Here is a 12,686-nt window from a genome sequence, read left to right on the forward strand (position 1 = left end):
GCCCCCGGCTCCAGCCTCCAAGAAGCCCCATCCCCATCAGGTGGTGCTGGGACCCTTCGCTCAGGGAGGGGATGGGTCCCATTTAGAGAGGAGCTCCAAGCATCCAAGATCCAGCTGCAGCCCAGACTCCTGCAATCAGAACAGGACAATGGGGGGGGGGGGGAAACGAACCTTTCTTCAGAAGCCCCTCAGGGGTCATTCTCACCACGTGGGTCCTACTGTCCTATCTGGGGGCGGAGTACTAGGGAGTGTCTTCTGAGAGTCTCCCAAGCCTCTCCCTGTAAAATCCCCTGTAAATGGATCTATGGGGAGAGGCAGGAGAGGGAGGTGGTAGAAATTCAACCTCCAGGGCTAGGGTTTGAAACCTGACATGGCGCACCCCAGCTGTGTGTCCCTGGGCAACTTACTTGACCTCTCTGTGCCTCAGTTCCTCCACTGCAAAATGGGGAGAGCAGAAGTACCTGTCACATGGGGCCACTGTAAGGATTAAACTGTGCCCAGCACTATTATCCAATACATATGCATTTTTACCAACCTAAAAAATACAAACGTATCAGTGAGGAGAGAAAAGTTGTCAGCATACACGTTCGACAGAGGAAGAACGGCCGTATCCTAAGGAGACAGAGGAGATGTCTGGGGTTGCCCAGGCTTATGCCCAAGCTCAGCCCTCATTAAAGAAGATGGTCCCTGCCCTCAAGGCTGCTGGGGCAAAACATAAGCCCTTGAGTCAAGTTACAGGTTAAAATGATTTGCACAAAAATGCAGAAGAGAGTCACATAATGACACAAGTATAATGACCCGTTTTCTGAAGTCAGAGGAGCAAGGGAGGCTGATTTCTCAGGGAAAGAATAGAGAATGAGAATAAAGGGATAAAGATAAGGGACCGTTCAAGTTCATCATCATCATCATTGTGATGGTGCAGGTTTTAGACACTAAACGCAGGTGCAGAAGAGAGATGACTTCACAACCTTCAGAAGGCTCTGAGAATTCACAGGAAGGGACAGGAAAGAAAGCCACGTGGCTCAGCCGGATTTGCCAGAGGTCTACAAACTTCTCTGTAAAAGGCCAATAATACATTCCTAACGGATCGGCAGGTCATTTGAGGGTCGCTGATCTCAGCTGTTCAACTCTGCCGTCGCAGAGCGAAAGCATCCATAGATAATACGTAACTGAGAAGCGTGGCTATGTTCCAATAAAACTTTATTTACGGTAGCAGGTGCCTGTGGATTTGGCCTGGGGGCTAGGGTCTGCCAGTCCTCCATGAGAGCTGAACATGGGCAGTGGCCTGGATGAGCTGAGGCGTCGGTCTCTGTGCTGATGAGCAACCTGCCCCAGCGGGCACTGTGGAACATTCCCGGGACAGGACTAGCAGATCCGGCCAGCCCCGGCTCCCCAGACCGACTGTGGCAACGTACTTGTGTGGAGTAAGCTGCTTCCCCCGTAGGGAAACCCACTTAAGACCAGCGCCAATGCATGCTCAGGCCTCAAAGGGTGGCTGGGGCAGGGATGGCTGTGCTGGCCGGGAGCATCAACGAGGCCAGCACACGTTTCTCCTACAGTGACCGCAGCACCTGGCTGGGCGCACAGCAGCGGGAAGTGCCACGGCTGCCTGAGTCACTGGTCGCACCCACGAGGTGGCCCCGGACCCCTGGCTGCCTTTTCCCTTGCTATCCACGGACTCTGCGGGGGTGGAGGGGGGACCCAGGCCACCAGAGAGGGAATCAGGGCGTCCTGAGCCTGCGACAGAGGCCACGCTCCCGGCCCAGCCACAGGCACTGAGGACCACAGGCAGACATCCCGCCTCTGTCTCGGCCATCGGCAAGCCTGCGGGACTCGCCGCAGCTGTTGGGACGAGTGCGGCCTGACTAGTTTCTCCCAACAACCTGGTCCCAGACCCTGCGTCTCCTGGCCCACCGCGTGTCTGCAAGGCACAGATTTCCAGAACAAGGCAGCACCACCCAGTACTTGCCTGAGAGGCTCTGACTGCTGACAGCCTCTCCCACCCGGTGCTGGGCCACAAACTGCTGCCCCAAGAATGGCAGAGCCCAAGGCCCTGGCCAGGGTCGGGCGCTGAATTCTGGAGAGGAAAGTTCCAGCGCCAAGCAGCCACCTCCCCTCCCCCCACCCGGCGAGCAGTGCCTGGAGCACCCCAGAAAACCACCGCATCTCCCACTGGTTAGACTGGCGACAGCCGGTCAGGAGCAGAGGCCCCCCTTCTCCCGAGCACTGTGGCGGAAAGTGAGGAGAGCCCCCAGCTGGAAGGACCAGAGACTACAGCCTCACTCTGCTGGAAAGACGAGCTTAAGTCAGGCGGGCCTGCAGAGTGGCCTGGAAACCAAGAACCCGCATTCAGGTCTTGGCCCCGCTACCTCCCAGAGGTGGGCCCTTGGCCGATTACTTTAACTGAGCCTCTGTTTCTTCATAGGAAAACAGTGACCAAAAATACGCATCTGTAGATGGATGGCGGGGAGGCCCCAGTTTGTGTCCATCAGGGCGCCAACGGCCCAGGTGTGGCAGTCACCCGCTTCGCAGCATAGTGGGGACAGCAGGGACTCAGGCTCAGGCCATCAAGTCTCACTCAGCCTGAGATGAAGAGTCCCCGCCAGTTGGTGATGGGGGGGCGAGGGCAGGGGGGGTGCTTCATGTACAGGGAGACTGACCCAGGTATTCCAGACATCCTCAGGAAGGCACGAATGGAGAGGGCCAGGCTGGGGTCCGGACACCCTTAGCAGTGACCTGGGCCCACAGATCTGTCCCCGGATAGCACCCTGGGAGCTCAGTGACCATGGGAGTCACACAGCTTCCTGCTGGCACTGAACCCAGGACCCCACTGTCCCCCAAACCCTTCCCACTTCTTGACCCCAGGACACTGCTATGCATAGAAATCCTTCCCGTTTCTCACCTCACACCTCTCTAGAAAGCCTCCCTGACCAGGCCCTAGACAGGGAAGAACTTGGGTTCAAATTCTGGCTCCACCATTTCTGTGTGTGGGATGTTCAGACGCTATTAACCTGCAAATTCTTGGTTTCCTCACCCATACGATATGAACACCGCTACTTACCTCCCTGAATACCAACTCAGTGTGCCACGCATAGCCTTAACCCATCAAATAAGACAATCTCAGGAGACAGAGATTCACATCCTTTTAAACACCGGGAAACAGAGGGCCAGAGACCTTAAACAACTTGCTCAAGACCAAAGAGCCAGTACCTGGTACAGCTGGGATCTGAACCCAGGTCTGTAGGATTCCATGATTCATTCCACTCATTCACGTGGCCTACTGTGTGCATATGCCGGGCAGGAAGCAATAAATGAGAGACACTGTCCCTGTCCTACGAAGCTTACGTCTGGTCGGGGAGGCAAATAGTACAAAGATCACTTCAGTGGTGGCAAGGGCCACGGAGGGGTAATTGGCCCTGGGGTAGACGGTGACTGGGGTGGGGACAGAGTTGGGGTGCCTCATGCAGCAGGTCGGGGCAAGTCTGTCTGTGAATGTCTGGGAGATGAGAAAGCAGCCACTGGACAGCCAGGATCCAGACAGTACAAAGTCCCTGAGGCAGCACTGAGCCTGTGGTATAATCCAACGGCAGAAGGGAGGCCAGTGAACAGCAGGTGCAACGGGGCTGGAGATGCAGCTGGGCCAGGCTGTGTAGACCGTGTAGGCCATGGGGCCGGGCTAAGGAACACGGATGTTTTTTGCCTAAGCTCAATGAGAGCGTTTGGCCGGTCTGAGGCAGGAAGTGCAAGGCGATATGATTTACATTTCCAAAAGTTCGCTGTGGCCTGAGCCGGTGACCACAGCTCTACAGAGCCCCACTCACACGGTGCTGGGCAGAGCCCGGTGGAGCCTCAAACACTTGGTGGCATCCAATAAAGGCAACCCCCTGCATCTCCCACTCCCATTACCCTTAGCGTCCTGAGTACCGTGGCCCTGGGCAAATGATGCCACCCACAGGCAAGCGTGCTTTTGTTCTGTCCCTCTCTCCCAGTGCCTCGCCCCATGTCCTGCACACAGTAGGCGCTCAGAAAACACCAGATGTTTGGTGAACTGACCCCTGTGAGAGCAAGTGGAAGTTCATGGGGCCCCAGTCAGGAAATCAGGGGTGTTGGACAAACACTTACGATCTTGGGTGGCGGGAGGTCTGGAAGGCTCTTCTGAGGGGCCAGGGAGTGCTGGCCAGGCTCCCCGTTGGGCAGTGGGTTCTGCTCCTCAGGTGCTGTGGGCGGCAAGCAGGGGGAGGCTTCAGTGAGGGGTGCCCAGTGTCATAGCAGGTGCGTTATCCGGGAATGTCTGGTCACATGTGCCATGAGATCTATTTGAGCAGGTGCTAATTACCCACGAGGAGGTCCCAGCAGCCAATGTTGTTGTTTTCCTTCAAGAATAGGGTGCAGTGGTGTCCCAGCCATGGGCAGATTCCTCAGAAGGAACTGGTTTGGGGCTCCTGGAAGCCTCCACACCCTCTCTACTACCTGCCCTGTGCCAAAAATGGCCTAGCCACAGAGATTTAGCGAGTCGAGAAGCTGCCCTGTGGTCATTATACGGAGCAGCTCTCAGCACCAACCCTGTGATTATGGCTCTTTCCACCCCAGTTTCCCCAGAAGGCAAATGACCCTGGGCACTGTGGCAGCCTGCGTGTGGATAATTTCTGCTGAGCCCCAGGCTTGGCGGTGAAAACATGAGGCGGAAAAGCCACAGTGGAGAACTTGGCCACCAACTGTGTGTGCTTTTAAGGATAAGGATCCAAGGGCCCTTCTGAGCCTGGCCATTTCAGCCAGGGGCCCAGCCAAGTCCAGGACAGGCAGGCTCAGGCAGATCTGACCTCGGGGCTTTGGTGGCTGGCACCTTGAAGCCAAATCTTTAACCGGACTGAATGCTTTGGAGCACTGCGTCCGACCTCTTGCTAAGCCTCTGCATTTCAGTCACAGGCTTGGGAGTTGGGGGATGGGGCTTTTAATCTCCTCTCCTTTGCAACGAGGCAGCTCTACAAACCTCTGGACCTCCCTAGGGTCCTGCCAGACCCACTCCTCAAGGTTTTCAGAGCAAAGGAGAGAGCAGAAGAGTAAGATACCATGGAAGACCTACTATGGCCTTCCAACATAAGATATAAAGTTCTGCCAAGAGAGCACCTTTGAGCAAAACTTTTGAATATTAAGGCAGCTGCAGACATCAGCATTTCCATCCTCTACCATCCCCCCCCCCCCATCAAGTCCAGACTGCGGGGCACCTGGGTGGTTGAGTCGATTAAGCGACCAAGTCTTGGTTTCGGCTCAAGTCATGATCTCACGACTCATGAGTTCGAGCCCCGCATCGGGCTCCATGCTGACAGCGCCTGCCTGGGATTCTCTGTCTCCCTCTCTCTCTGCCCCTCCCCCCACTCACTCTCTCTGTCTCTCTCAAAAAGGAATAAACAAACATTAAAACCAATCCGGACTTCTATCAAAGATATAAAGCTGGGGTGTGGAATCAGCACCAAGGCTGCTTTCCTAGAGCATCGGACTGTGACTTCCTGTTTCTTGGGATGCTGTTGGGGAAAAGCTGAGAGACTTCAGGGGCCAGATTCCTTGTCCACGAATGGGACATGGGACCTTTAAGATTCAAGGAGGTGGCCTGATGAAATATCCCAAAATACCATCAACCCAAAATACCATCAACTAAAATGTGACTGCCAGAAATAACTCCACTGGGCTGTCTGGTGCTGGCTGGGAGGAAGGAGGGGTGGGGCGGGACCACAGCTTGTGCGCCCCCCTCCCGGAAGCTGGCCGCACCACCAGTGGGCTTAGCCTGTACCTTTGTCTTGGGACTCCGCATTCTGTGGCCTGTTGACGGTCACTTTGTTCATATAAATGTACTCCTCATCGGAACCTGCAGCAGGAGGGTAGAAGACAAAGGTTTCATGTGATTCCACGATGGGAAATGGCTTCTGGAGAGAAAGAGCGTCCCCCGAGAGACACTGTCATTAGCCTGGGTTCCAGGAAAAGCATACAACATTCCGAGTTGATTGAAAGAGTCCATTATAGAGTTGACAGGTTTCCAAAAACAGAAAGGCCAAGTTGCTGACTGTTAGGTTTTCAGCCCGGGGGTGGGGTGGTGGGGGTGGGGGAGGGAAAAGATGGGTCCAGAAAGATAGCTTCAGGAATAAAAGTCTGAAGTGCAAAGATCTGCCCCGTATTTCACCAAGCAGATTTCTCTGGGTTTCCTAGCATTTCATTTAAACTAAAAAATACTTCATATCCATCATTCTCACTCTAGTCTGGGTAACTCGTATGGGCTCATCAGAGTGATGTCTTTGTAAGACAGGGCACATTGAGGATCTGAACATTTAGCTCGCAGGCCTCTAGGTGGGGTGCCAATGTGGGGCCCTGAGACCCCCAAATCGCGAGCTCTGGGTTTGGAGGGGTGGGTGTGCTGGGAATTGAAAGTGGAGCCCTGCCAGGCACCTGCCCTACCCTGTAGATTGTACCCTGCAACAGCTCGGCCCTTCCCTCTTTTAAAATCACTTCTGTGTAGGCGACCTTCCCAGTGCCTGTCTGGACAGAGAAATGTCGGTCTCCTGACACCTGCTTAGTTTCTTGTGCCCCGAAGACCCTTTCTTCAGAAGACTGCACAGGAAGCTCATTCTAGTGCTTCTCCTCTTAGAATTCCACCTGCATTTCTCTTTTGCCCCTTAATTTGCATTTCCTAGAAACCCGTGGCTCCGGTAGTTGAAGACGGCGTTACCCAGCCAAGGGACCCAATTCAAACCCCTGGCGAAGGAGGCAGTTCCGTGTCAGATCCGCCCAGCCTCCAGCCAAGAGGCCTGTGAAAACCCAGAGGAACGTGGGGAGGATACAGCCAGCGGGGTCTTTTGCCATCAACCTGCCGGGTTGCCATCCTGGTGCCCAGCCCTGCCAGGACCCGTCAGCAACATCACCCCCCACCGCGGCAGGTTATGGGAGGGCACTATGAGATCTAAAAGTAGTCAGCCACAACCAGTATACTTCCACTGACTGCGACCCAGAGGGGCCGGGTCAGGACCTTTTCCAGAGAAAAGCACCCAAGAAGAGTGTTCTGCAGGGGCAGGCGGCAACGCTCTGCCATGAATGGTGTCATTCTGAGCAACGCAGCTAACGCGTGTGCCTTGGTTTTCTTGTCTGCTTGGGATACTATGGAAAACGACTGTGATAAATATCACTTGTTTTTACCTAATTCTGAACGCTTCCAAGAGTACAAAACTCTAATATTAGGGAACTTGAAAAAGTGAGCCCTATAACTAACAAAGATTACACATGACAAGCCTAGGGGCACCCGGGTGGCTTGGTTGGTTACGAATCCGGCTTCGGCTCAGGTCATGATCTCGCAGTTTGTGAGTTCGAGCCCCGTGTCGGGCTCAGCGCTGACAGCATAGAGCCTGCTTGGAATTCTCTCTCTGCCCCTCTCCCACTCACATGGATTTATCCACTCTCTCTCTCTCAAAATGGATCAATAAACTTAAAAAAAAATCAAAATAAATGAATTACTAGAGAGTGTGTAAATTGGCACAGCCGTTTTGGAAGCGATTTTAGAGGATAATTTAAAGTGTTTGTATTCTTGGGGCACTTGGGTGGCTCTGTCGGTTCAGCATCCAACTCTTGGTTTCAGCTCAGGTCGTGATCTCACAGTTCATAAGTTTGAGCCCTGAGTTGGGCTCTGTACTGAACAGTGCAGAGCTTGCTTGGGATTCTCTCTTTCTCTCCTCTCTCTCTCTCTCTCTCAAAATAAATAAACTTAAAAAAAATAGTGTTCACTGCAATATTGTAGAAGTGTTTGTTTTTTGTTTTTTTTTTAATTACGAAACTTAAATGTCACTAATGGGAGGCTGGTTGAACATCACTGTTCATCTATCAGTGGACACCTACCCAACTGTGAAAAATGACAAAGCAGCTCTATGTCTGCTGTTTACAAAGATATCCAAGACTTACAGTTAAAGGATCATGTTTCAGAATAGCAAAAAGAAAAAAAGTATGTGAACTGTCAGCACATGGAAGTGTGCACAGGCAACGATTCTAAGTATAAAAATAACGTAAAGCAGAATACAGAGGCAAACCACAACTACATAAAAATATTCAGATGACGCTGATAACGATCAAAATAGGAATCGAAAGAATGTAAATAGCTTAATGCTCATTTTATGTTCATTCCTTTTTTCTTACTGTTGACTAAGCCCACACTCCTGTAAAAAAAAAAAAAAAGGCAAGATATTGCTGTCATTGTTTTAACTGTTAGATTCTGGGCAGGTGCTTTCTCCGCAAGATCGTGACTTGTGCACTGCAGAGAAAACTCGCACTGGCCTCTTCCTGAGGCCGCGTCTCCTCCCCTGGGCACTCTGCTGCGAGCCATGGTTGGCTATGGTTTGATGTTCCAGGGTTGCCAATCCAGGACCATCCAGGTGGGTAAGTAAAAGGCTCCCAGGACTGTCTGCAATCCTAGGAAACGCCCAGTGAACTTGGCCCTGGAACGGGAGACTGCTGAGCTGTCCCATGTCTGGGAGGCAGTAGCCTTGGGTTGGAGCCTATCATTCCCTCATTCATTTGCAGAAGTGCGCTGAGCACCCGCACCGTGCTAAGTGCTGGGGACACAGCACAGAATGAAATAGAAGACACTGTCTCTTTATGAGCCCAACAATGGAGAAGGGAATAGATCCTAATGGGATAGTCAACACAAGCATGTGGAAAATGACATCAGCATAGGTAGGGCTGGAAAGGACAGCTGACCGTGCTCTGAGGAAGTGTGTAACTTGTGGGAAATGACCCCTGTGGCAGGGGGTAGTCTCTCCCAGAGAACTGGGTGGGGGTAGAGGGGAGGCACACGGACCCTCTTTGCTACCGTTGGACAGACAGAACATTGGCAGCTCTTCCTATCAGAGGAGCAGCCCCAGAACTCTCCCAGAGTCTCCGAGGAGGGCACTGAGGGACCCATGACACTCTCAGGTGAAGGCAGGAATGAACAGCAGGCTCCTGATAAACAAACTTCATTCCCGGCCGTGACCTCACCATCCAGATAAAAGGCAAAGAGAGTAGAAAATTGTTGTTACAGTCATACAGTAAAAGATCAGAAAACCCAAATAGACAACTTGAAAAGCGTAAACACTCTCTCTCTCTCTCTCACACTCCGTCCAAAATGTGTGGGAGTAAACAACAGCTCAGCCAGTGTAGACCACAGACTATCTCAAAATGATCAGCCTGCCTCCACCTACAAGTCTCATCAAGCTGAGCTCATTTTCTGGAACATACACAGCAAGACATGCCCGGGAGGCTGAGAAGGGAGACAAATGCTTCGATTTCAGGGGGGCTTTGGATTCTGTCCTGCGTAGCACAATTACTGTGGTGCAGATGAATCTGGAACGTGGGACAAGGACGGGAGTAGAGCGGTTTGGTCCCTCTGCCCGGTCCCAAGCCCTGGCTCGGCCACTCACAGCCATGTGCCTTGAAGAAGTGACTCTCCGAGCCTCGGTTCCCTTGTTGAGAAGATGAGGACAACAACTCTCTCCCTGACCCGGGATGGGGACTGGGTGGCACAATCCGTGTCATTTCATACATTAAGCACCGTGGTGGGGCAGAGTACGTGCACGGCAGACGTCAGCGGCTGTTATAATCACTCTGCTAGCCGAGAGAGCGCACAGACGACCAGAATGGATCTCAGCCTCGAGAGCAGGAGTGGGGAGTGGCGGCCACAGGTCTCGGTAAGGCCGTGCGCACGCTTCCGGTGGTCTGAGCGGTGCTCTGTGGGCAATTCACACTGGGCGCCTCCTGACCGGTCTCAGCAGCCCCGGCGGCCCTGCGAGCTGCAGAGACCAAGGGTAGGGGGAAGGTCTGACTCTATCAGAGCAGAGCACACAAACACCTGGGGTGAAACAAAGGTCAACCTAGAGGAAGCTACACAGCACATTAAGCCACAAAGGGACCCCACCCAGGGGGCCCTGACAGAGCGATGAGAACCAAGAACCACTTGGTTCTTGGGACCAAGAAGAGGACCAGGATGATGGTGAGAGCCCGTCACAGAGGCGTCTTCCCATTCCCAACGGAGGTATCGTCTATCATTAGACACGCTCAGGTCAGAGCACATCTCGACAGTCTGGGCAGTGTGCTTCTTCAAGGTTTGCACCGACGGCTCCTGCCGTGGGGTGACTCATCTCTAACTCGCCGGCTTTGTAATGTGGATTTCCCACCTACCACCTTTGATGTGCCGCTCGCCAGCACTCACGCAGGCCAGCCGACACTAGGGAGCCAGGAGGAGCCTGGGGACCAAGGGTGGCCTGGAGAGTGGCAAAGGCCACACATGGGGCTCCGGGAAAACACCTCTCCTGGAAGGCTAAGAGAGCTGGGGCATGCCGGCAAAAGAGAAGGCTGCTGGGCCTACGGCCACATGCCTCAGTTTTATGACTTCTCTCCCATTCAGAGCATAAAAGCCAGTTTCCACAGGGAACAAAGAAAAGGAAAAGCGACCCTGAAACGTAACCTGGCGGATCCAGGTTGGACATATGGGAGAACTTCCTGACGGTGATGGCTGTAGAGGGTGCACTTCCCTTCTCGGGGGGGTGGGGTGTGGATTTGGGCTGCTTCCTGCCCCGAGGCAGATGGTCCCTTACTGTCCCAAAATATCACTCCCAATTCTCAAACATCCGATATAGAAATAGACTCAACTAAGCTGTTAGGACTTCACAAGAAGGCGTTTCCTGTTAAAAAAGAAAATCTGAATGTACTAGAAATGAAACCACCATGACCATTCTTGTGCAAGAATGTTAGAGCAGCCTTACTATTTGCAATAGCCCAGGACCAACAACACAAAAGTCCAGCAACAAGTGAATGGGCAAGAAGATCGTGGTACATTCACAGACTGGAGCACTACTGAGTAATGGAAGCAACAAACTATGGACGCAGCTCATAGCACGGACGAATCCCCTGAGCGCAAGAGGCCAAACAGAGTACACACCCTACGATTCCATTTATATGAAGCTCTAGGATGGGCAATGCGAATCTGTGGTGGGAGAAATCAGAACAATGGTTGCCTTGGGGTGGGGGTTCAGGAATTCACCGAAAGGGGGCAAGAAAGAACTTTCTGGAATGATAGAAATGTCCGATGACTTACTGTGGGTGGCAGGTACACAGGTGTATACGAGTGCCAAAATTCACTGAATTGAAGGCTTAACTGAGATCTATGTATTTGATTATGTATAAAATGTACCTCAGTAAAAAAGAAAAAAAAACCAACTATGTACTCAAGGTCAAGGTTCTGTGATCTATAGCCTTAAAACTATATTTTCCTCTGGGCCATATGATGCAGGGAAGGGATTTAACCTCTCTAAGCCTCAGTTTCCTCACCTGTAATAACAGCACCCACCTCAGAGGAGTGTCTTAAAGATGAAACAAGTTGATGTGTGTGCAGGTGGGTAATGTTCAACGAAGCGCTGGCTATTATTATCACAGTTTATTATCCCTTCTCTACTTTGAATGAGTAAGGAAAAGTGCTTTGAAAACACTTTGTTTAAAACCTCACGCAGGGCCGCTGTGCTGGGTGTCCGGAGATTTCTGGGCTCTCGTTCACGTCACATCACTCCTATGCTATTGCTAATGGGCTGAATTACGCACCCCCCCCCCCTTCATATATTAAGTCCTAGGCCCCAATACCTCAGAATGTAGGAGGAGAAAGTGTCGTCAAAGAGGTAACTAACATTAGGGGTGCCCGGATGGCTCAGTAGGTTAAGTGTCTGACTTCAGCTCGGGTCATGATCTCGCAGCTTGTGAGTTCGGGCCCCGCGTCAGGCTCTCTGCTGTCAGCTCGGTGCCTGCTTCAGATCCTCTGTTTCCCTCTCTCTCTCCCCCTCCCACCCCCTCTCTCAAAAATAAATAAATATAAAAAAAAAAGAGGTAATTAACATTAAATGAGGTCACTAGGACGGGCCCGAAACCAATATAACTGGTATTCTTTCTTGTACGAAGAAATTTGGACACGGCCATGCACACAGAGGGAAGATGGTGTGACGGCCCAGAGAGAAGACGGCCGTCTGCAAGGAAGAGAGGGAGGCCTCGGAAGGAACCGACCCGTCCCGACACCTTGAGCTCAGATTCCTGGCCTCCCGAACTCTGAGAAAATATTTCTGTTGCTTAAGCCACACAGTTGGTGGCTTAGGCCCAACTCCAAGGCCCCCGGGCCACACTTACTGCTGCTTTTGTTGTAAAGCCGGAGAAGCTCAGCCAGGCCACTCTTCTTGACCACAGCGGTGCTGCTCAGGTTCTCTTGGTCGAGAATCTTGAGGAAGTCATCCAGCTCTGTCAACAACTGCTCCAGGGCTAGAGACAGGAAAGAGAAGAATCCGTTACAGCAGTTGGCTTCTCTCCAAAGGCCCCGCTCAGAGGGGCACCTCCTGATCCTGCATCACCTCAACATGCGCCCTGTGGTCCTGAGGGGGAGGGGCTTGGGGTAAGGCCTGGAAGCACCTGGCGTGGGGGGGCGGGGGGTGGCAGCCAAAAGGTGGTCCTGGGGAGAGGAAAACAGGCCCTTGGCTTTGAGATGGATAACCTTGGCTGAAGCTGCAGGTCTACCGTTTGCTGGATTGACAGCGGCCAAGACGGCCCAGACAAGCCCATCGGGCCATGTGAGTCTGGAAACAGGATTTGCTTCCTTGAGAAAAGTTCAATCAGGACGGTTCAGGGCCTGAGGAACTTGAATG

At 52.6% G+C, this 12,686-nt stretch overlaps 1 protein-coding gene across 12 annotated transcripts in view; it reads right to left on the minus strand.

The window, feature by feature from the left end:
- The window catches only part of AFAP1L2 (actin filament associated protein 1 like 2), a 99,581-nt gene that overhangs the window by 29,187 nt on the left and 57,708 nt on the right, over nucleotides 1-12,686 (minus strand). For all 12 annotated transcript variants that reach the window (XR_007145267.1, XM_047824805.1, XM_047824801.1 and 9 more), the window contains 3 exons: nucleotides 12,178-12,306; nucleotides 5,789-5,863; nucleotides 4,123-4,217 (listed from right to left, as the gene is read on the minus strand). Coding sequence is in view for 11 of the 12 variants with exons in the window: in XM_047824801.1 (XP_047680757.1) it covers nucleotides 4,123-4,217; nucleotides 5,789-5,863; nucleotides 12,178-12,306 (299 nt within the window). In the remaining variant the exon portion in view is untranslated. The remainder of the gene's footprint in view (nucleotides 1-4,122; nucleotides 4,218-5,788; nucleotides 5,864-12,177; nucleotides 12,307-12,686) is intronic.

This window comes from Prionailurus viverrinus, chromosome D2 (assembly GCF_022837055.1).
Source record: "Prionailurus viverrinus isolate Anna chromosome D2, UM_Priviv_1.0, whole genome shotgun sequence".
In the NCBI taxonomy this organism is placed as follows: Eukaryota; Metazoa; Chordata; class Mammalia; order Carnivora; family Felidae; genus Prionailurus; species Prionailurus viverrinus.